We start from the raw sequence: 24,602 nt of genomic DNA, 5'->3' as shown, positions 1-24,602 counted from the left end.
AGTTCAAGCAATTGTACGAGAAATTTCTCATTTGTTCCAATGCCAATTCGATTCCCTTAATGAACGAATGGAACAAATGGAGGAAAGGAGTCAACATGCGAACACCCCTCCTATCCCGAGAAGAGAGCAAGAACGTCCATGGCAACATGCAAATGATTTATACGAACCAAGTGATGTTGAAAGTGAACGAGGTTTGCGACAAAGTGCAAGGAGACGAGGTCATCGAGTACGGGAACAAAGAGATTGAGAGCAGCCTGATGATGATTTGAAGAATATTAAAATGGCGATTCCTGCTTTCCAAGGAAGATCGGATCCCGAAGCCTATCTTGAATGGGAGAAGAAGGTGGAATTAGTTTTCGAGTGCCACAATTACTCGGAAAGTAAGAAGGTGAAGTTAGCTGCTATAGAATTCTCCGACTATGCCATAATATGGTGGGATCAACTCACGTTGAGCCGAAGACGCAATGGAGAACGTCCTGTGTCTACATGGGTAGAAATGAAAGCAATAATGAGGAAGCGATTCATTCCTGCTTACTATCACCGGGAGTTGTATCAAAAACTCCAAAGTCTAACTCAAGGCCAACGAAGCGTGGAGGATTACTACAAGGAAATGGAAGTGGCCATGATTCGCGTCGATGTTGAGGAAGATCGAGATGCCACCATGGCTCGATTTCTCACTGCCCTTAATCGAGATATCGTAAATATTGTGGAGCTAGACCACTATGTCGAGGTCATTGATATAGTCCATATGGCCATCAAAGTCAAAAAGCAACTAAAGAGAAAAGGTACGTCACGAACTTTCCCTAACCCTTCTTCGATGACTAGGTGGGGGCAAGGGACCAACAAACGTGACATGCCGAATCGAAATAAGGACGTAAGTGGTGCCACCAAGTTTAACAAACCATTTGCCGAATCAAGTAAAGGAAAGATGGATGCCCAACCAAATAGATCCCGAGACATAAAGTGCTTCAAATGTCTTGGAAGGGGCCACATCGCAAACCAATGTCCGAACCGTAATGCGATGTTTATTAGGGATGATGGAGAGATTGAGTCTGAAAGTGAACAAGAGAAGGAGGTCGTTGAACAAACCGAAGATGAAGAAGAAGCTGAACAAGCTGAAAATGGAGAAATATTGGTGGTGAAGAGAAGCCTTACTTTGCAAGGTGCCGAAAATGATCAACAACGCGAAAACATTTTTCATACGCGATGTCAAGTGCAAGGTAAGATTTGTTGTGTTATAATTGATGGGGGAAGTTGTACAAATGTGGCAAGTTCAATGATGGTGGAGAAACTTGGATTGGCCACCATTAAACATCCCCATCCGTATAAACTCCAATGGCTTAACGATGGTGGAGAATTGAAGGTAACGAAGCAAGTGCTTATTTCGTTTACAATTGGAAAATATCAAGATGAAGTAATGCGTGACGTCGTACCAATGCATGCGGATCATCTTCTTTTGGGGTGGCCTTGGCAATTCGACAAGCGAGTGATTCATGACGGATACACAAACCGATACTCTTTCAAACACATGGAACGAATGGTGACGTTAGGTCCATTAACACCGAAACAAGTGTATGAAGATCAACTCAAAATGAGAAGTTCTATTGAAAAATCCAAAGAAAGTGAGCGAGAGCAAAAAAATGAAAAGAGTGTTGACTAGAAGAAAAACAAAAAGACGAGCGATAAAAAAAGAGAGAGTGATTCAAAAGAGAAAGAAAAAGAAACGAGTGATGAAAATGAAAAAAAGAGTTTGTATGTAAAAGAAAGAGAAGTTAGGAAATCGATGCTGCTAAAGCAACCATTGTTGGTTCTTTTGTACCAGGAAAGCTTATTTGGTACTAACGAACTTGATGACAAGTTACCCTCTTCTATTTTGTCTATGTTGCAGGATTTTAAAGATGTTTTCCCAGAAGAAATCCCGAGTGGGTTACCACCTATTCGTGGAATTGAACACCAAATAGATTTTTGCCGGGAGCCGCGATTCCAAACCGTCCTGCTTACCAGAGCAATCCTGAAGAGACGAAAGAACTACAAAAGCAAGTACTTGAACTTCTTGAAAAGGGCTATGTGTGTGAAAGCCTTAGTCCATGCGCTGTGCCTGTTTTGCTTGTTCCGAAGAAGGATGGAACGTGGAGGATGTGTGTGGACTGCCGTGCAATTAATAAGATAACCGTTAAGTATCGTCATCCTATACTGCGATTAGATGATATGCTTGATAAATTGAGTGGCGCAAGTTTATTTTCAAAAATCGATCTTAAGAGTGGTTATCACCAAATACAGATGCGTGAGGGTGATGAGTGGAAGACCGCGTTCAAAACGAAGCAAGGGCTTTACAAATGGCTCGTTATGCCATTTGACTTAACGAACGCCCCAAGCACATTCATGAGGCTTATGAATCACGTTTTAAGACCTTTTATTGGTAGATTTTGCATAGTATACTTCGATGATATATTGATCTATAGTAACAATTTGGATGAACATGTATTGCATTTAAAATCTGTTTTGGAAGTTTTGAGGAAAGAAACTTTATATGCTAACCTGAAGAAATGCGATTTTTATACTAACAAGATTGTGTTTCTAGGTTTTGTTGTTAGCTCGGAGGGCCTTGAAGTTGATCAAGAGAAGATCAATGCGATCCAAGAATGGCCCCGTCTGATGAATGTCTCCCAAGTCCGAAGTTTCCATGGATTAGCAAGTTTTTACCATCGATTCGTGCCAAACTTCAGCACCTTAGCCGCACCCTTGACTAGGGTTATTCGTAAGAATTCCAATTTCATTTGGGGAGAGGAGCAAGAAAAATCATTTCTGAAAATTAAAGATTGTTTAACTCATGCACCATTATTAGCTTTGCCTAATTTTGATAAAACTTTCGAGTTAGAATGTGATGCATCAGGTTTAGGCATTGGAGCCGTGTTGATGCAAGATGGACGTCCTATTGCCTATTTTAGCGAGAAACTCAATGGTGCCGTCTTAAACTATCTGACATATGACAAGGAGCTTTATTCGTTGATTCGAGCCCTAGAAACGTGGCAACACTATCTTGGCCCAAAGAATTCGTCATACATACCGATCACGAATCCTTGAAGTATTTAAAAGGGCAGCACATGAATAAGCGGTATGCTAAGTGGGTAGAATTTCTCGAGTCTTTTCCCTACGTTATTAAATATAAAAAAGGTAAGGAAAACGTAGTGGCTGATGCACTATCTCGAAGGTATGTTTTATTAAATGTTTTGGATGCGAAATTGATGGGGTTTGTATTCCTTAAAGATCTATATGTCAATGATCCTGACTTTAGTGAATATTTTAGATTATGTGAAAAATGAGCTTATGAGAAGTACTATCGACATGACGGGTATTTATTTCGAGAAGGAAAGCTTTGTATACCCCAAGGTTCCGTTCGTGATGTGTTGATCGAAGAAGCGCATGGTGGTGGGTTAATGGGGCACTTTGGTGTTGCTAATACTTTAGCTACACTCCATGAACATTTCTTTTGGCCCAAGATGCGACGAGATGTCGAACGACATTGTAATCGATGCATTGCTTGCAAACGGGCTAAGTCACGAATTAAGCCACATGGTTTGTATAAACCATTGCCCGTTCCCGAAAACCCTTGGTCTGATATCTCAATGGATTTCGTGTTAGGTTTGCCAAGGAGTAAAAATGGCCGAGACTCAATATTTGTGGTTGTAGATATGTTTTCAAAAATGGCCCATTTTATAGCATGTCATAAAACTGATGATGCCGTGAATATTGCTAACTTATTTTTCAAAGAAGTGGTCAGGTTGCATGGCATGCCTAGGACGATAGTATCCGATCGTGACGCGAAGTTTCTTAGCCATTTTTGGAGGACACTATGGGGGCACCTTGGAACGAAGTTGCTGTTTTCAACCACTTGCCATCCGCAAACGGACGGCCAAACTGAAGTGGTCAACCGGATCTTGTCTACATTACTTCGAGCTATCATCCGAAAAAATTTGAAGGCTTGGGAAGAATGTTTACCACATGTGGAGTTTGCGTGTAATCGAGCTGTTCACTCAGCTACCAAATTTTCTCCTTTTGAAATCGTTTATGGTTTCAATCCGTTAACACCACTTGATTTAATGCCATTTCCTTCTAACCAACTTATTCATGTAGATGGAAAGCGCAAAGCTAATTTCGTCAAGCAATTGCACCAACGAGTTTGAGACAACATTGAGGCAAAGACAAAGAATTATGAACAACATGCTAACAAGGGTTGTAAACGAGTTGTGTTTGAGCCCGGAGAATGGGTTTGGTTGCATATGCGTAAGGAGAGATTTCCTATGCAACAAAGATCTAAACTACTTCCGAGAGGGGATGGAACGTTTCAAGTCCTTGAACGAATTAACGATAATTCTTATAAGTTGGATTTGCCTGGTGAATATAATGTTAGTGCGACCATTAATGTTTCTGATTTGTCTCCGTTTGATGCAGATTGTGATTTGAGGACAAATCATTCTGAAGAGAAGGGGAATGATGTGAGCTTGTCTACGAACCAAGTAGAGAACGAACAAGAAGCCATCAAGCTGCCCATTGGTCTGATAACGCAAGCTAGAGCTAAACGATTCAAAGATACTATTTTAGAAATGGTGGAACGGATTGAGGAAAATGATAGCAAGGAGTTTAAAAACGAGCTGAACATACTCAACTTCTTTGAAGCTGAATTTCATTCTAGCTAATTAATTTCTTCTTTGGAATTTTAGTCCATTTAAATAAGCATTTAATTAAGTTTTACTACGATTATAAATATGTCTTTAATTAATATAAGTGTTTAATATGTCTTGATTTAGTTAAATTAAAGATGTCTTGATTTCACTTAGTTTGTCTAAATTAATACATGTCTTAAATCTGTCCAGCCGATTTTATGTGTCATGTTTTATTAATATTTAAGTTGTCTCAATGATAATTAGGATGTTCACATTATGCTTTAATTTAGTTCAGCTTAATTTGCTTGAAATTAATTAAGTTCATTTGTGTTTTCAGGTGCAGCCGAATTTGATGATACATTGGGCAGATTCATGCATGTAGATTCAATGAAAGTGAAGATGCATGTACAACTGGTACAATTCATGCATTGAAGTTGAATTAATTTGGTCATTCTTCAAAGCAACTATTCAGCCAATTCATCACCCCAAGTCATGGCCGATTCTCTTCTCAAGGGAGCATAAAAGCTGTTCACAGCATGGCTGTTCGGTTCAGCCATGTTCACACCTTATGGCCCTTCAAAACCGTCTATTCACACTTCCAAATGGCTGTTCAAGTTGCTAATTATTGCTGTTAATTTTTCAACAAGAGTTGCTTCATGAATGACCTTATTAAACTCCATTGGCCGAATGTAGCTGCTGCCAATTTTCCAAGTTCGTTGAAAGCTCTTCCTTGGTCTATATTCAGCCGAACATTGATTCAAGACCATTCATGAATTTCAGCTTAAGATTAGTTCAATGTTTACTTAGTTTAAGTTCTGAAATTGTCCATTCGGTTACCTGCACTTAAACTATAAATAGTTGCTGAATTTCTTGTAAAAGGACTTTTTGCCAAAATTTTGAATGAATGATATTTTAGGTGAGTTAATTCACTCTCCCTATTCTCCAAAGCTCAAATTGGCTTATCTTCAACGAGTGGCGTCAATCTGACTTTGTTTTGAACTTATCACCCATTGGTGTGGTGTTCTTCATACCGAAGGTTCCTATTTTGCTAAATAGAGGGTCTCGGTTTTTATCTTAACTCCTTTCTTTTCTTTGAAACCTTTAAGCGGGGGTCCTTATTTGCTAATAAGGGTTCGTTCTTGTTTCATTGGAAACCTTCAAACACCTTTTGCTTCCTAAGTCATCAAACCTTTTAAAAACTCAAAGAATCAAATTCGTTTTAATCCGACACTACCTAATTTTGATCGGGAATCAATTACGACACGTCTTTACATCCGAAACGAGCTGGTATCAGGAGTATTTTTTGGGGTTCAATTACATGTTCTTGATTCCCCAAGAACCTTTATTAACACTTATTCCTATTCTCAATTTGATTATGTGCTGGTTTGGGGATTTTTATTCCAGATCTGGAAATTCAAAGTTCTAATATTTTAATTTCTGTTTCGTTTCAGATCTATTCGTTTAGAGCCTCGTAGGAGTTTTCTCGTGACTTTGCAACTCGATCTTGGTCCGCGTGCAACCCTCTATCATTCTCCTTTGTCATCACTGTTTGAATTCGGTTGCTGGAATTTTGGTGAAATTAACTTGCTGTTCCAATTTGGGCAAATCACTATCTCTTTGGGCTTCAAAGATCGTTTTTGATTCTTAAATCTTTAGTTTGTTCTTGCAGTCCCAAACCCTCTCTTTACTCCATCGATTTGCTGAACTTTTACGATTAACTTGCTGTTTGTGTTTGTTCTTCTCAGATTTGACATATTGAGATTTAATTCGATCACAAATCTGTGTTCTTTCCGTCCAAGATTTGCTATTCTTAAGGGCGTTTGTTTCTGATATGAGTCACAAAGGCCTTAGATGCATATACGAAGGAAAAAGAACATCAAGATTCACTTTCTTGTTTTCAAGAAAATCACGAAACCGAATCTTGGTCCAATTTTGCTGTTTTGAGTAATTTCAAGAATCAAGAAAATCAAGATTTCAAATCTTGGAAATCTTGGTCAAGAAATCGAATCTTGCAACTAAGGCGCATTGGATATCAGTTACGAGCATTAACAAGCCAATTTCAGGAGAGAACAGATTAGAAGCCCAAGTTCTTGAAGACAAGGCCCAATAAGATGCTCCAAGCCCAATCCAGAAGTTTAAATTAGACTTAGCTGAAAATCAGGCCAAATTGTCAAAGTGGCCCAATTTAATTATTTAAATACTTAATTTTAATTTTTAGACTTTATGAATAAATTTCTATGTAAAAATTCAGTCCAAGAGGCCCATTTAAAGGCCTTGGACGAAATTCCCCTTTGAAAGTCAAAATTAGGGTTTTTTTAAAATTTTCCTAGTAGGGCTAGGAAAGTAGTTAGGAGGCCTATATATATGGCTTGACCAGCCACCCTTAAACACATTGATTATACATTGAAATCAGATTTTATTGAGTGAAAAATTCTCTTTGAGTTTTCTCCAAGAATTCTCTCTTGAGTTTTCTTTAGAAGTAGTTTTAACAATCTTTTTGATTGTTGGAGTCATCTTCAGCCTTCTTCTTGCCATTGTTTCACATTGGAGGGGAGATTAGAGCCGTTTGAAGGGAGTTGTGAAATCTTTATCGATTTCAAGGCTTCTTAGGACTTTCTTTATTTTCTTGCTGTTCGTTCTTCTTTATTAATTTCTGCTTGTGCCAATTTATTGGTTAACTTGGGATTAATTGTTCTTGTTGCGTTTCAGCCATTCCAAACTTCAAGATCTGATTCAGCTTCGTTCTTAGGCATCAAGAAACATTCTTCATTCATAATTTCCAGATTTCTTGCCGCCCAAGTATTTCTTATTCTATTCGATTTGGGTTTCTTGATGTAACAAGTTTAGTTCTCTGTTTTCTGTTTTTGTTGCAGTCAATTTGTTTATAGATCTCGTAGGACTTTCCCGTGCCTTGACGACTCGATCTTGGTCTGCGCGCAACCCTCTATCATTTTCTTGGCTGCTCCTTTATTGATTTGGGTATTTTAGTTGTCAGATCTAATTGATTTTAACTAAGTTTTGCTATTTTGTTCAGATCTGATCGTCTAGAGCCTTCGTAGGAATTTCCTGTGACTTGACAACTCGATCTTGGTCCAGGTGCAACCCTCTATCATTTGGTATCAGATTTTGGGCGTTTTGGGTGTTCTTGGTTGATTTCTAAACTGATCTCTATTTTTTAAACTACAAACAACAGTTTTACCCAGAAAAAATTTTTGAAAAAAATTCATTTGAGTGGGTAAATATTGTCCGATTGATCTAAAATTTTACATACATATTTTTGGAACTGTTATTGAATATAAAAAAGGTATTTCCCGCAAAAAAGTCAGTCGAAAAAGTCAAAAAAATTGAAAAAGATGAAATCCAATAAAAATTTAAAAAAATATTCAGCGGGTTGAGTTTTGTGTCCAAACTTTCCAGATCAAAAACTAAATATTTAAGGACATTACAGATTTAATTTTGTGATTTTTTGAGATCGGGAATACCTCGAACGAAGTTGTCAAGTTACTCCATGATTTTTGGGTTTTCGATTTCAAACAATTTTATTGATTCTTAGCTGTAGGTTTTCATTTGTTTGCCTTTATTTTTCCTTTACACCATCTAACACCTTCTTGTTTCTTGTGTTAGTAGGATTTTAATGTGTGCACAATTCTTCCTCGGTGGGACACAAATCAATTGGTGTCTCGTCAATTTTTGGCATCCTAGTGCAAATTAGGACTCTTTGGTAGTTTAGGTTCATACACTTTCTAATTGGTTGATATAGACTCTACTAAAGAACTCACAAGACTGAATTCTACCTCATTGAGAATTTATTTTTTCTTTTTGAGTGATTAACGGTGAGGTTTTCTAATTTTTCTTTTTGAGTGTTGAGTGTTTGTTTTGCAGGTTTTTGAAAATGTCTAAGGTTTGTCAAGGTGATAATGGCCATAATGATGTCTATGACACATTTAAAAAATTCCAACAACAGTTAGATGAACAAGCTGCCGCACTTCAAACTTTGAGTGCTACTATCAATGAGGTGAGAGTGAATCAAAAACCTCAATATCGAGATTCAATTAAAGAAGATATGGATAACCAGCCTTCTGCTCATAGGCGCGGCCCTCGACGTGTCCCTAGAACTGATTCTGATTTTCATGATCGTGGGCAACCCTCTTTGGCAAAACCAAAGTTCAAAATTCCCCAATTTCGTGGTAAGAATATCCAGAAGCTTATTGTGAATGAGAATCTAAGATTGAACTTATGTTTTGATATTATAAATCTTTGGATAATGAAAAGGTAGCATTAGCAACGTTGGAATTTTTAGATTATGCATTAAGTTGGTGGACTCAACTTGGGATAAATCGTCATCAGAATTATGAAGGTGAGATTTTGACATGGGATGAGTTGAAACAAATTATGCGTAAAACATTTATTCCACCTCATTACTATAGAGAGATTAAAACAAAGCTTAGAAGACTTGTTCAAGGTAGTGGGATAGTGGATGAATATTTTAAGGAGATGGAGATGCTAATTCAGAGAGCTAATGTGGAGGAGGATGAGGAAACAACTATGGTTCAATTTATTGATGGTTTGAACAGGCCGATAGCTAATACATTGAGGCTACAAACTTACATTGATTTTGAAGAAGCAGTTCATAAAGCCATTGAGATCGAGCAACAATTAAAGGAACAAAGGTTTGGTTCCTTCTCTACTTCACAATATTACAGAGGGGACACTTCGAATTCTGATTTTAAAAGTTCAAAATCACCTTTTGTTACTAATAAGTCTTCTTTGAGTAATGGAAGTAAGCAATCGGATTGGAAAAAATGAGCTCCTGTTAAAATGCAAACACCTTCTAAGCAGCCCAATTTAGGTGATTCGAGTGTGAAGAGGACTCGTGAGATTGAATGTTTTAAGTGCAAAGGGCGTGGTCATTATAGTAGGGAATGCCCTAGAATTAGTTTCAATTGATTTCGTAATCTGTTTTAATTTATTTGTTGTTTTATGTTTTTAGATAGATTCGGCTGATTGGAAGTTAATCTTGGGGCTTAATTTCGTGTTCTTGGCTTCTAAGAACATCTATTCATAAGTCTTTTGATTCTTGACTGTTCTTTATTGATATAGGGATTTGCAGTTTCCAGATCTAATTGATTCTAATTAAGTTTTGCTATTTTGTTTTAGATCCAAAAGTTTAGAGTTTTCGTAGGAGTTTCCCCTGACTTGACAATTCGATATTGGTCCGCGCACAACCCCCTATCAAATGGGCTGTTTTGGGCCGAATTTAACATGTAATATCTCTAGAGCCTAAAAAATTAAATTAACAAATAAAATGTTTACAAATTGGGCCCTTTGATATTTTGGCCTGATTTTCAACAAAGTATGTATAGATTTCTTGATTGGGCTGGGAATTTGCTTATTGGGCCTCGCCTTCAAGAATTTGGGCTTGTGATCCATTTCCTACCGAATTTGGGTCGTTGATGCTCGTAACGGAGATCCAATACGCTTGGCTGCAAGATTCGGTTTCTTGGACCAAGATTTCCAAGATTTGAAATCTTGATTTTCTTGATTCTTGAAATCGCTCCAAACAGCAAAATTGGGCCAAGATTCTGTTTCTTGATTTTCTTGAAAACAAGAAAGTGATTCTTGATTTTCTCGTTCTTTTGAGTATGCATCTCAGGCCTTTGTGACTCGTATCATTCCCCCTTCCTCAAAAAGATTCATCCTCGAATCTGAAAAATCAAATGGACTCGACTTTCCTCGATCGAACGGGACTAATGGCAATTGAGTCCACTGAAAAGTATAGCCATGAGTTAGTAAATAGCAACACAAACAAACTTGTAGTCTAATCATAAGCATAACAAAACAAGTATAACTCATTCAAATGGACAGATTCAGATTACCATGCAAATAAGCTAATTTACTCGCCAATGCCTCATCAAATATTCGAAACAAAAATGGACATGTATTAAGGCATTCAATCATCTCAAATTGTTTCCACAAACCATGAATAAGTCGCGAGTAATAAATCAAATGGTTAACGTAATCATCATAAGTAGGTATTTGAAAAGGTTCACATGGTTCACAGAGTTGCACAATCATACCATGCATTAATCGACGGTTTATAGATTCATTCACACATGCATTATCAAAACCAAGAATCTTTTTATCAACCATCAAAACAGATAGATCATCAATAAATAAAATAGGATATTCAAGCACATTTCGATCTAACTGTTTTACAAAAATTAAATCATCAATTGCCATTAGTCCGTGTTTTGATTCTTGTCTGTTCTTTATTGATTTGGGAATTTTTAGTTTCCAGATCTAACTGATTCTAATTAAGCTTTCCTGTTTCGTTTCAGATCCAAACGTTTAGAGTTTTCGTAGGAGTTTCCCATGACTTGACAAATCAATCTTGGTCCGCGTGCAACCCCTCTATCAGATCTGGAAATTTTTAAGTTTTAATTTTCTGCCTCTTTTCAGATCTAATTGTCTAAAGCTTTTCGTAGGAGTTCCTTGTGACTTGGCAACTCAATCTTAGTCCGTGCGCATCCTCTATCAACATTAATCAAAGGTTCAAAAGTCCTTACAAAATGCAAATGAGCAAATATTTATAGCCTAAGCCTAAGGCAGCTGATAGAGGGTTGCGCGCGGACCAAGATCGAGTTGTCAAGTCACGAGAAAATTCTTACGAGGCTCTAGAGGATTGGATCTGAAAACGAAGTAGAAACTAAGATTAGATCTGATTGGATCTGAATAGCTAGTATCCAAAACAATAAAGAACAACCAAGAAACAAACGCCCTTAAGAATAACAAATCTTGGATGTCAAGAACACGGATTGGTAATGGAATTAAACCCAGTCTGCCGAATCTGAAAAGAACAATCACAAACAGTAAGTTAATTTTAAAAGTCCAACAAATTGATGGAATAAAAAATAGGGTATGGACGGCAAGAACAAAAGAAATATTTAATAATCGAAAACGGTTCTTGGAGCCCAAGGAGATGTCGATTTGCCCAAATTGAAACAGCAAACTAATTTCCCCCAAAATTCCAGCAACCAAATTCAACCAGATTTGAAAAGGAGAAATCGGCAAGAACAATGGAATTTAGGGATCTTAAACGATCTTTGCTGCCAAGAACAAAGGGGGCCGATCCGATTTTGAATGATGAAGAGATCTTGGATTTTTGGAAAGGCTGAAACGCAACAAGAACAACAAACATGTTAGTTAATAAAAATCGACACAACCAGAATTTAAAAGATAGGATAAACAGTAAGAAACAAAGATAAAGTCCTAAGAAGCCTTGAAATCTCGAAAGATTTCACAACTCCCTTCAAATGGCTCTAATCTCCCCTCCAATGAAGAACAATGGAAAGAAGAAGGCTGAAGATGACTCCCACAATCAAAAAGATTGTTAAAACTACTTCTAAAGAAAACTCAAAGAGAATTTTCACTCAAAGCAAATCTGAAATTTTCAATGTAATTGTAATGTGTTTACAAGGGTGGCCGGCCATGCCTATTTATAGGCCTTAATATTTTCCTAATCTTATTAGAAAACTCAAACTAAAAAAACTCATAATTAAATATTAAAGAGAAATTCGGTCAAGGGCCTTAAATTGGGCCTCTTGGACTGAATAATTACATAACAATTATTTTAGAAAGTCTAAAATTGAAACTAAGAATTAAATTTTTACAAATTGGGCCACTTTAACGATTTGGCCTGATTTTCAACTAAGTATGATTTTGACTTCTTGGTTGGGCTTGGAATCGTCTTATTGGGCCTTGCCTTCAAGAACTTCAGCTTGTAGTCCATCTCCTACCGAAATTGGTTCGTTGATGCTTGTAACAGAGATCCAATGCGCCTTGGCTGTAAGATTCGGTTTCTTGACCAAGATTTCCAAGATTTGAAATCTTGATCTTCTTGATTCTTGAAATCACTCCAAACAGCAAGATTGGGCCAAGATTCGGTTTCTTGATTTTCTTGAAAACAAGAAAGTGAATCTTGATTTTCTTTTCTTTCGTGTACGCATCTAAGGCCTTGTTAACAAATTCTTGAATGGTCCCATTTAGTTTGGAACGCATTTGTCGGGCCTTTGACCTCGTTATTGGGCCTTGTGCTAATTTGAGCCCATCACATTCTTGAACTTGGGTTTGGCCTTTGTGACTCGTATCAGTAGCCAAATGGACTAAAACGATGCTGAATGGTCAGCCAAAATTAAAGCAAAAGAGGCTAAAAATTTCCAGCAACCTTCCTAGGACGTTTCTGGGAAGCTTCATGCATGAAGAATTTAATTAGATAGCTTCTAGATGAAATCCATTCAGCTGGACATTAATTGGAGTGTTGGTGAGCTGAATGTATTGTCTTGGTTCAGCCAAAGAAGCTAAATACACCTTAATTGAGCTGCCTTGTAAAGCTGAATAGTCTTGTAATTTAAATCTGCAGCTTGGGCATTTCAATGGTCCTCAAGTGTGAATGGAAAAATTTGAGTGGTTCCCTAGTGTGCTCAAAACCGATCAGCCACTCAATGTGAAAAGATCCTTTTTCAATATGAACATCTTAATTTGCTTCTTTAAAAAGCTGGAAGTCCATTAAGCTTCACGAAAAGTTAGCTGGAAACAAATGGGAGCTGCTCCTTTTAATGTCGTCCCATGCATTATCCAAATGCATGTTTCTTCCTTAATTGCTTTCCTTGGTCCTTAGGCTAGCTGATTCAGCTGGAAATAACATCAAATAAATTCTGTCAGAGCTTATTAATCTTCATTCATGCACTTATGCCGTCCCTTGTACATGTACCTGCACTGAATAAATTCAACAAATTAATTCTCTTTTAGACACATTAATTCAGCAACTAAAACACATTAAAATGATGCATTCAGCTAGGGCACATTAAAGCTGATAATAACTAGGACATATTAAGCGAAAAGGAGTTAGTAGACCCTATGCCAATTCTTCAACCAACAAATGGAATCAAGGAGTCAACAAACCCCCAGTTAGAACAAAGGAGCCGACTGTAGCAGTTAAATCAAATCAGCCCATTGGAGAGACAAGTCGAAATAAAAATGAGCAAGCGCCAAATCGCACGAGAGACATAATGATACGAACTCAGCCCAGGATGTTTCTATTGAGCTGCCACAAGGGCCCATAACTAGGTCACGAGCTAAAAACTTTAAAGAAGCTTTGGTAACCTATGTGGATCGAGTTTGGAGAGAACACGAAGCTGATTCCATTCTTCATGAAAGGAGTAACCCAATAGGCGTAACTTGCAATTTGTTGCAAGTTGAACTGAAATTTTAATGAGCTCATCTTTAGTTAAATAATTGAGTTGCTGATCATTTAATGAACTCATCTTAGTTTAATTAATAAGTATTTTTTTTGAACTTTAATTAATAAGTGTTGCTCTTAATTAATCTAGTTTCTAGAATTATTTATTGAAGCATGAGTTAAGTTTATTTAATTTTGCTTCTTAAATTAACTAGTTGCTGGAATAGTTAATTCATGAGTTTAGTTTATTTATTTAAGTGAAGTACTTATTGTTTACATGTTTAATTAGTGTTTAATAAGTTTAATAAGTTCATTTTAATGTTTTAATTGCAGGAGTTTTTCAGCTCACAACCGTTACATTACAAGCTGTTACAAACTTAAATAAAGTGACCTTTCAAGTGCTAACTGATCACAAATGAAGTAGCTGTTACAAAGGGAGTTAATTCACCATTGAAGGACGTTTTAAAGGGCATTTTATACCTTTAAATTTGGCAGCAACTCTTTAACTTCCTGCTGATTGTTTTTGTTCTTTTAAAAAGAATAATTTCAGCATTCAAAACTTCTTTAAGGAGATGTTGTCCATTCGGCTACCCATGGGATAACTCAAGAGACAATTTCAAGCTTTCATGAACATTCAATCAGATGAATTGAAGAGAATTCAATGTGGAAGTTACTTGTTCCAAGAATGCCAAGAGTTTTGATCTTTAATTGGTTTTTCTTAATCAGCACATTAATTGGATGTTTGTGACTTTTTAGCTACCTTATTTTGGCACTATAAATAGGTGTATTCAGATTTTGTAAAGGATTACTTTTCTTTGATGAATTGAAATGAAACTCTGTTCATTTGGTGAGAATTACTTTTCTCCAATTTCGTACGAAGGCTTGTTGGCTTATCTACAAAGCTAGTGGCGTCAACCCGTTCTTTGTTTATCCGGAACTTATCACTTTACCAAGTGTGGCGTTCGGACCCTATACCGAGGTTCCTATCTATCTAGATAGTGGGTCGAGGTTTTTGTTTGAATTTCTTCTATCCATCTCATTAAACGTATAAGTGCTGGGTCGACACTTATTAGTGTTGGTTCTTACTTGTTTCCTGAGTCGATTTTCTTTCCATCAATATTTGATAACCGAACACATCCATTTAGCCATTTTTTTGAACCCTTGTTACTTCATCGTAGACGATCGGGCAACACAAATACGACTCGACTCAGCTCCGGGGCGGATCGTATCATTTGGTATCAGAGCTATTAAAACGAGAAGTAGAGATTTACGAAGACAAGCCAAAATAGGTTGGTGAAGTGCAAAAAAAATAAAAAAAAATTTAGAAAAAAAATTCAAGTTGCATTGCAAGTTTCTCATTGTTTCTGAAGTATTGAAAAAAAAACCAAAATTTCAAAAAAAAAAAAGAGTGTTGGAAATTTCCCGATTCACAAAGAATAGATTTTCTACCCCCATCTCTTCTACCTCAACGCCACACTCAACCTACCCTATTCATATTCATTTTTCCCTTTGTGTCCCAAATTTGTGACCGACCCCAAAGCCTACCATTAAGCCTTGGCAAGTCTGCTTACAAAGTCATGAGAAAAGAAGAAGTGGAAAAAGGCACGAGAGCGTGAGCACAATAGAGAAGAGGTAAAAGCCAACATACGAGTGCAAACACGAGCGTGAGTGTTAACATTTTCTTTCTTTCCGAGTGAATATAAGGTTTGTTGTGAGGTTTTTTTATTATTAATATCTTTCTTTAGTTCTGAATTGTTCAATTTGCTTTATATCACAAAATTTTGATCAAAATATGGAGGAGCGACAAGCACGACAACCTGTTCGAAATGTTCCAGACCTTACTCTTCAAGCCATGTTAAGCGAGGTGGAGTGGCTTTTTGACCGGAAGCTTGAGCCAATACAAGAAAGGTTGGATTTGGTGGAAGAGAGAGCACGTCGGAGAAGGACACCTCAAAGTCCCCCTAGAAACTGTGGCCGACAATAATTTAATGAAGATGATCCACTTGAACTTAGTGGGGCTGAAAGTGACGAAGGGTCGAATGTGAGTGTTCAACAAAGAGAATAACGGAATCGAGGCCAAAGAGATCGAAGACGAGAAGATGATGATCTCAAGAATATAAAGTTGTCAATACCACCTTTTCAAGGCAAATCTGACCCTGAGGCGTATCTAGAGTGGGAGAAAAAGATTGAATTGGTATTTGATTACCATAACTATTCTGAGAATAAGAAGGTCAAACTAGCCGCAATCGAGTTTTCTGATTATGCGATGATCTGGTGGGATCAATTCACAACTAGTCGGAGGCGCAATGGAGAAAGGCCTATTACCACCTGGGCTGAAATGAAAGCAGCAATGCGACGGCGGTTCATTCCTTCGTATTATCATCGAGAACTTCATCAAAAACTTCAAAATCTTTCTCAAGGAGCTAAAAGCGTAGAAGATTATTACAAGGAGATGGAGGTGGCGATGATTCGTGCGGATGTGTAAGAAGACCGCGAGGCAACGATGGCTCGTTTTCTAGCTGGACTCAATCGTGATATTGCTAACATAGTCGAACTTCAACATTATATTGAGGTGACGGACATGGTACACATGGTCATCAAAGTGGAGAAACAGATGAAGCGAAAAGGTGCTACTCGAGGTTATTCCACTACAAATTCTTCAAGATGCGGACAAGGCGTTAGCAAAAGTTTTCCATCAAACTGAATAAAGGAGTCCACGATGATGCCCAAAACAAACAAGCCTTTGGCTGAATCAAGCAAAGGAAAAGCCATTGAGAGCTCATCCAACCGTTCAAGAGATATCAAATGTTTTAAATGTTTGGGAAGAGGACATATCGCGAGTCAGTGTCCAAATCGGAACACCATGATATTGCGTGCTGATGGTGAAATTGAAATAGAGGATGAAGAGGAAGATGAGGTCGAATTGAATTCTGACGAAGAAGAGGAGTTGGAACACCCTGTTGAAGGAGAGTTGATTGTAATCAAACGAAGTCTAAGTCTTCAAGGAGTGGAGAACGAGCAACAACGAGAGAATATTTTCCATTCGAGATGCCAAATCCAAGGTAAAATTTGTAGTATTATTATAGACGGTGGAAGTTGCATGAATGTGGCAAGCACTTTCATGGTGGAGAAGTTAGGATTGCGAACCACCAAACATCCGAGCCCTACAAGCTTCAATGGCTCAATGATGGAGGTGAGCTTAAAGTCGTAAAACAAGTTCTTGTTACTTTCAAAATTGGAAAATATTCTGACGAAGTTCTATGCGATGTGGTGCCTATGCATGCGGGCCATTTGCTGTTAGGACGACCATGGCAATTCGATCGGAGAGTGGTTCATGATGGCTATACCAATAGGTATACCTTCAAGCATTGTGGCAAGAAAGTGACACTTACACCGTTAACCCCAAAGCAAGTATACGAGGACCAAATCAAACTCAAAACTTTTGTTGGACAAATGCAAGAAAAAGAAAAGAAGAGTGCGAGTGGGAAAGAGAAGAAAAATGAGAGAGCTTGAGGTAAAAATTTAAAAGAAAGCGAAAAGGCAGCAATAGAAGACAAACATGGAGAAGAAAAAAACATTGAGAAAATGAGTGTGTTTGCAAAAGCAAGTGATGTTCAGAGAGCATTAACCTTGAGGCAACCTGTATTTGTACTCATGTACAATGAAATTTTGCTTAACACTAATGAATTACCCAAATATCTACCTTCTTCTATGTTGTCTATTTTACAGGAATTTGAGGATGTTTTTCCGGATGAAGTGCCTAGTGGATTGCCTCCCATTCGAGGCATCGAGCACCAAATTGACTTAGTGCCTGGAGCCGCACTTCCTAATCGACCTGCTTACCGAACTAACCCGGAAGAAACCAAGGAGTTGCAAAAGCAAGTTGCTGAACTTATGGATAAAGGTTACATCCGAGAGAGTCTTAGTCCTTGTGCGGTACCGGTTCTACTTGCCCCAAAAAGGATGGTTCGTGGTGAATGTCTGTTGATTGTCGTGCCATCAACAAGATCACCATCAAATATAGACAGCCTATTCCTTGACTCGATGATATGCTTGACGAATTAAGTGGTGCCAAAATATTTACGAAGTTTGATCTTAGGAGTGGGTACCATCAAATCCGGATGCGAGAAGGTGATGAATGGAAGACTACCTTCAAGACCAAACAGGGTTTGTATGAATGGTTGGTAATGCCATTTGGTCTTACAAATGCACCTAGTACTTTTATGCGATTAATGAATCATGTGTTGCGTGCTTATATTGGAAAATTTTGCGTAGTATATTTTGATGATATCTTGATATACAACAAGTCATTGGAAGAACACTTTCAACATTTGCTGAAGATTTTAGAAACGTTGCGACAAGAGGTACTCTATGCCAATTTTAAAAAGTGTTCATTTTGCACTAACAAAATTGTGTTTTTAGGTTTTGTCGTGAGTTCCGAAGGATTGGAAGTTGATCAAGAGAAAGTTCGAGCGATTCAAGAATGGCCGCGTCCAACTAGCATTAGCCAAATCCAAAGTTTTCATGGGCTGGCTAGTTTTATCGACGATTCGTACCTAATTTTAGCACAATTGCTGCACCATTGACAAGTGTTATTAAGAAAAATTTAGCATTTTATTGGACAGATGAGAAAGAAAATTCATTCAATGACATTAAACAAAGTCTTGTCCAAGCACCTTTATTAGCACTTCCTGATTTTTCTAAAACCTTTGAAATCGAATGTGATGCTTCAGGCGTAGGAATTGGGGCTGTGCTAACACAAGATGGAAAACCGATGGCGTATTTCAGCGAGAAGATAAGTGGTGCTATTCTTAATTATCCTGTGTATGATAAGGAAATTTATGCCTTAATCCGATCTCTTGAGACGTGGCAGCATTATTTGTGGCCGAAGGAGTTCGTGATTCACTCCGACCACGAAGCTTTAAAGTACATCAAGGGTCAACATAAGTTAAGCAAACGCCATGCAAAGTGGATTGAATATCTTGAATCTTTTCCATATGTCATCAAGTATAAGAAAGGTAAAGAAAATATAGTGGCTGATGCCCTATCAAGGAGGTACACCTTATTATCTTATCTTGATTCTATGTTACTTGGGTTTTCTTATTTGAAATAATTGTATGTTGCTGATGTTGATTTTGGTAATATTCTTGCTGCTTGTGAGAATGGATCTTTTGAGAAGTTTTATAGGTTCGAGGGATTCCTTTTTAAGAAAGGCAAGTTCTGCATACCACAAGGTTCGATTCTAGAATCGCTTACGCAAGAGGCGCATAGTGGAGGTCTCATGGGCCACTTTGGTATAACTAAAACCCTATTCACTTTACAAGAACATTTCTATTGGCCAAGAATGCGAACAGATGTTGCACGAGTCTGTGCGCGTTTTGTGACTTGTAAACGAGCCAAGTCCAAAATTCAACCACATGGTTTGTATATGCCGCTACCAATACCCGAATTTCCTTGGACGGATGTATCCATGGACTTTGTCCTTGGGTTACCATGAACAAAAACAGGAAAAGACTCTATATATGTGGTAGTTGATAGATTTTCGAAAATGTCTCATTTTATTGCATGTGCTAAGACTGATGATGCTGTTCATGTAGCTAATCTCTTCTTTAGGGAACTTGTTCGTTTACATGGAATTCCAAGAACGATTGTATCTGATCGTGATGTAAAATTTTTGAGCCATTTTTGGAGATCATTGTGGGGAAAGCTTGGAACAAAGCTATTATTTTCGACTACTTGTCATCCACAAACGGATGGACAAACGGAGGTGGTAAACCGTGTATTGACGTTTTGTTGCGAGCCATCATCCGTAAAAATCTAAAGTCGTGGGAAGAATGTTTACCTCACATCGAATTTGCTTACAACCGTTCCGTTCACTCTGCTACTAAGTTTTCTCCTTTTGAAGTAGATTATGGCTTTAATCCATTAACTCCCCTTGATTTGTTTCCATTACCTAATGATCAATTTGTACATGTAGATGCCAAGAAAAAGGCTGAATATGTCAAGGAGCTCCATCAAAAAGTGCGAGCTAACATTGAAGTTGGTACTGAAAGTTATGTTCAAAGAGCAAACAAAGGAAGAAAACAAGTTATTTTTGAACCAGGTGATTGGGTCTTGGTTCATATGAGGAAAGAACGATTTCCATCCAAACGACGATCTAAGTTATTACCACGAGGAGAAGGTCCATTTCAAGTTCTTGAACAGATCAATGAAAATTCATATCGACTTGACTTACCGGGTGAATATAATATTAGTGCCAGTTTTAATGTTGCTGATTTGTCTCCTTTTGATACAGATTCCGACTTGAGGACAAGTCACTTTCAAGAGGGGGGAATGATACGAACTCAGCCCAGGATGTTTCTATTGAGCTGCCACAAGGGCCCATAACTAGGTCACGAGCTAAAAACTTTAAAGAAGCTTTGGTAACCTATGTGGATCGAGTTTGGAGAGAACACGAAGCTGATTCCATTCTTCATGAAAGGAGTAACCCAATAGGCGTAACTTGCAATTTGTTGCAAGTTGAACTGAAATTTTAATGAGCTCATCTTGAGTTAAATAATTGAGTTGCTGATCATTTAATCAACTCATCTTAGTTTAATTAATAAGTATTTTTTTTAAACTTTAATTAATAAGTGTTGCTCTTAATTAATCTAGTTTCTAGAATTATTTATTGAAGCATGAGTTAAGTTTATTTAATTTTGCTTCTTAAATTAACTAGTTCTTTGGAATAGTTAATTCATGAGTTTAGTTTATTTATTTAAGTGAAGTACTTATTGTTTACATGTTTAATTAGTGTTTAATAAGTTTAATAAGTTCATTTTAATGTTTTAATTGCAGGAGTTTTTCAGCTCACAACCGTTACATTACAAGCTGTTACAAACTTAAATAAAGTGACCTTTCAAGTGCTAACTGATCACAAATGAAGTAGCTGTTACAAAGGGAGTTAATTCACCATTGAAGGACGTTTTAAAGGGCATTTTATACCCTTTAAATTTGGCAGCAACTCTTTAACTTCCTGCTGATTGTTTTTGTTCTTTTAAAAAGAATAATTTCAGCATTCAAAACTTCTTTAATGAGATGTTGTCCATTCGGCTACCCATGGGATAACTCAAGAGACAATTTCAAGCTTTCATGAACATTCAATCAGACGAATTGAAGAGAATTCAATGTGGAAGTTACTTGTTCCAAGAATGCCAAGAGTTTTGATCTTTAATTGGTTTTTCTTAATCAGCACATTAATTGGATGTTTGTGACTTTTTAGCTACCTTATTTTGGCACTATAAATAGGTGTATTCAGATTTTGTAAAGGATTACTTTTCTTTGATGAATTGAAATGAAACTCTGTTCATTTGGTGAGAATTACTTTTCTCCAATTTCGTAGGAAGGCTTGTTGGCTTATCTACAAAGCTAGTGGCGTCAACCCGTTCTTTGTTTATCCCGAACTTATCACTTTACCAAGTGTGGCGTTCGGACCCTATACCGAGGTTCCTATCTATCTAGATAGTGGGTCGAGGTTTTTTGTTGAATTTCTTCTATCCATCTCATTAAACGTATAAGTGCTGGGTCGACACTTATTAGTGTTGGTTCTTACTTGTTTCCTGAGTCGATTTTCTTTCCATCAATATTCCATAACTGAACACATCCATTTAGCCATTTTTTTGAACCCTTGTTATTTTAAAACAATATTGAGCCTATTTCATCTATTTTACTTACTAGCTATTCAATTGTTCCTTACTTCATCGTAGACGATTGGGCAACACTAATACGACTCGACTCAACTCCGGGGTGGATCGTATCACATAAGATGTTTCAAGTGCCAAGGCCGAGGGCACATAGCTAGTCAATGTCCCAATTGACGAATTATGGTGATAAGAGCTGATGGAGAAGTTGAGTCAGAGGAAGAGGATGAAAATGAACCTGAAATGCCATCCGATGATGAAGATTTAGATTTACCCATTGAAGGAGAAATTCTTGTGGTGAAGCGTAGCCTCGGCATTCAAAGTGTTGAAACTGATCAACAAAGGGAGAATATTTTTCACACTCGATGCCACATTCAAGGCAAGGTATGTAGTATGATCATTGATGGTGGTAGTTGTACTAACGCAGCTAGTATTATGTTGGTGGAAAAGCTAGGTTTGGCTACAACTAAACATCCAACTCCATACAAGTTGCAATGGCTAAATGATGGTGGTCAGCTGAAAGTAACAAAACAACCTGTGGTGGCATTTTCTATTGGAAAGTACCAAGATGAAGTGGTGTGCGATGTAGTTCCTATGCATGCGAGACATCTACTTTTGGGACGTCCATGGCAGTTTGATAGGCGCGTGATCTATGATGGTTATACAAATCGCTATACATTCAAGCATCGAGGCAAGAATGTAACTTTAGTGCCATTGACTCCAAAGCAAGTGTACCCAGATCAATTGAAGTTGAAAGAAAAGATTGAAAAAGAGAGAGACAAGAAAAATGAAAAAAAGAAAGAAAAAATTAAAGGAGTGGAGGTAAAAGTACGACAGGAACAAGAAAGTCAAAAAGAAATTGAGAGTGGTAAAATGAGCGTATTTGCGAGAGAAAAGGAGATATGAAAATCATTGTTGTTGCATCAACCCGTACTTGTGGTTATGTACAAGGAATGCTTATTCGATGCTAATGAACTTGACAATTCTTTACCTTTGTCTATTGTTTCATTGATTCAGGAATTCAAAGACGTTTTCCAAGAAGATGTGCCAAGTGGATTGCCTCCTTTTCGAGGTATTGAACATCAAATAGACTTTATTCTTGGAGCTACAATTCCAAATCGGCCAGCTTATCGAAGCAACCCGGAGGAAACTAAAGAGTTGCAACGACAAGTAGCGGAATTAATGGAAAAAGTCTATATACGGGAGAGTTTAAGTCCATGTGCGGTTCCCGTTCTGTTGGTGCCTAAAACAGATAGTTCATGGAGGATGTGCATAGATTGCTGAGCTATCAACAAAATTACCGTCAAATACCGTCATACCATTCCTAGACTTGATGATATGTTAGACGAGCTTAGTGGTGCAAAATTGTTCTCTAAGATTGATCTGAAAAGTGGCTATCATCAAATTTGTATGCGGGAGGGGGACGAGTGGAAGACTGCGTTTAAGACTAAATACGATTTGTATGAGTGGTTAGTGATGCCTTTTGGCCTCACCAATGCACCGAGTACTTTCATGAGGTTGATGAACCACGTTTTGAGGTCTTCCATTGGTCGTTTTTGCGTAGTTTATTTTGACGATATTTTAATTTACAGCAAATCATTAACTGAACATCTTGAACATTTGCATGCTATTTTGAAGGTTTTACGAAATGAAGTATTGTATGCAAGGCTTAAGAAATGTAACTTTTGTACTGAAAAAGTTGTTTTTCTAGGATTTGTTGTAAGTACGAATGGACTAGAGGTGGACCAAGAGAAGATTAAAGCAATACAAGAATGGCCACGACCGAATAACATCAGCCAAGTTAGAAGCTTTCATGGCCTTGCAAGCTTCTATAGGAGGTTTGTACCAAATTTTAGCACTCTTGCTACCCCATTAACCGGTATTATCAAAAAAAATTCACCTTTTATTTGGTCTGATGAACAAGAATCTGCTTTTGTTAAAATCAAAGATTGTTTGACTAATGCTCCACTTTTATGTTTGCCGGATTTTAACAAAATTTTCGAGGTGGAATGTGATGCTTCTGGAATAGGAATAGGTGCGGTTTTAACGCAAGATGGGCGACCGGTGGCTTATTTTAGTGAGAAACTTAATGGAGCTACACTCAATTATCCCACCTATGACAAAGAAATGTACGCATTGATACGTGCATTAGAAACATGGCAGCATTACCTTTGGCCTAAAGAGTTCATTATACACACGGACCATGAGGCTTTGAAGCATTTGAGAGGGCAAACTAAGCTTAACAAACGACATGCAAAATGGGTAGAATTCTTAGAATCCTTTCCATATGTGATTTAGTATAAGCAAGGTAAGGAAAATATCGTTGCAGATGCTTTATCACGAAGGTATGCTCTTCTAAATTATTTGGATGTCAAGTTACTTGGTTTTGCTTATTTAAAGGAATTATATGCTGATGATTCTGATTTTGGAGAAGTTTACAAGTTATGTGTGCAAGGTGCATATGACAGGTACTACCAACAAGATGGATTCCTATTTCAAGAAAATAAGTTGTGCATACCCCAAGGATCAACTAGAAATTTGCTGATTCATGAAGCACATAGTGGGGGTTTAATGGGACATTTTGGTATTGCCAAAACTTTGGCCATTATTCAAGAACACTTTTATTGGCCAAAGATAAAACGAGATGTGGCTAAAGTGTGCAATCGTTGTATTGTTTGCAAGAAGGCGAAATCAAGGGTGCAGCCACATGGACTCTATACTCCATTACCGATCCCAGAAATGCCATGGATGGATATTTCTATGGACTTTGTTTTGGGTCTTCCTAGAACAAAGAATGGCAAAGAGTTTGTGTTTGTTGTAGTTGATTGTTTTTCAAAAATGGCTCATTTCATAGCATGTAACAAAACTGACGATGCTTTAAATGTTGCCAATCTATTTTTTAGGGAGATTGTACGATTGCATGGCATTCCAAGAACCATTGTTTCGGATCGAGACACTAAATTTCTCAGCCACTTTTGGAGGACTTTATGGGGAAAGATTGGAACTAAGCTATTATTTTCC

At 37.5% G+C, this 24,602-nt stretch overlaps 1 protein-coding gene and 1 pseudogene across 1 annotated transcript; both read left to right on the top strand.

Annotated features, from left to right (window-relative positions):
• The first annotated feature begins 280 nt into the window (after positions 1-280).
• Positions 281-1,660, top strand: LOC105789604 (uncharacterized). The gene has a single exon (XM_012616978.1). The coding sequence runs from the start codon at positions 281-283 to the stop codon at positions 1,658-1,660; it is 1,380 nt and encodes a 459-aa protein (XP_012472432.1).
• Positions 1,661-15,694: 14,034 nt separating this feature from the next.
• Positions 15,695-20,289, top strand: LOC128033983 (uncharacterized; annotated as a pseudogene).
• The last annotated feature ends 4,313 nt before the right edge of the window (positions 20,290-24,602 follow it).

The sequence above is a fragment of the Gossypium raimondii genome, chromosome 2 (assembly GCF_025698545.1).
Source record: "Gossypium raimondii isolate GPD5lz chromosome 2, ASM2569854v1, whole genome shotgun sequence".
Taxonomy (NCBI): Eukaryota; Viridiplantae; Streptophyta; class Magnoliopsida; order Malvales; family Malvaceae; genus Gossypium; species Gossypium raimondii.
The sequence above is the reverse complement of the archived record's forward strand: the minus strand, read 5'-3'. Positions and strand labels throughout refer to the sequence as shown.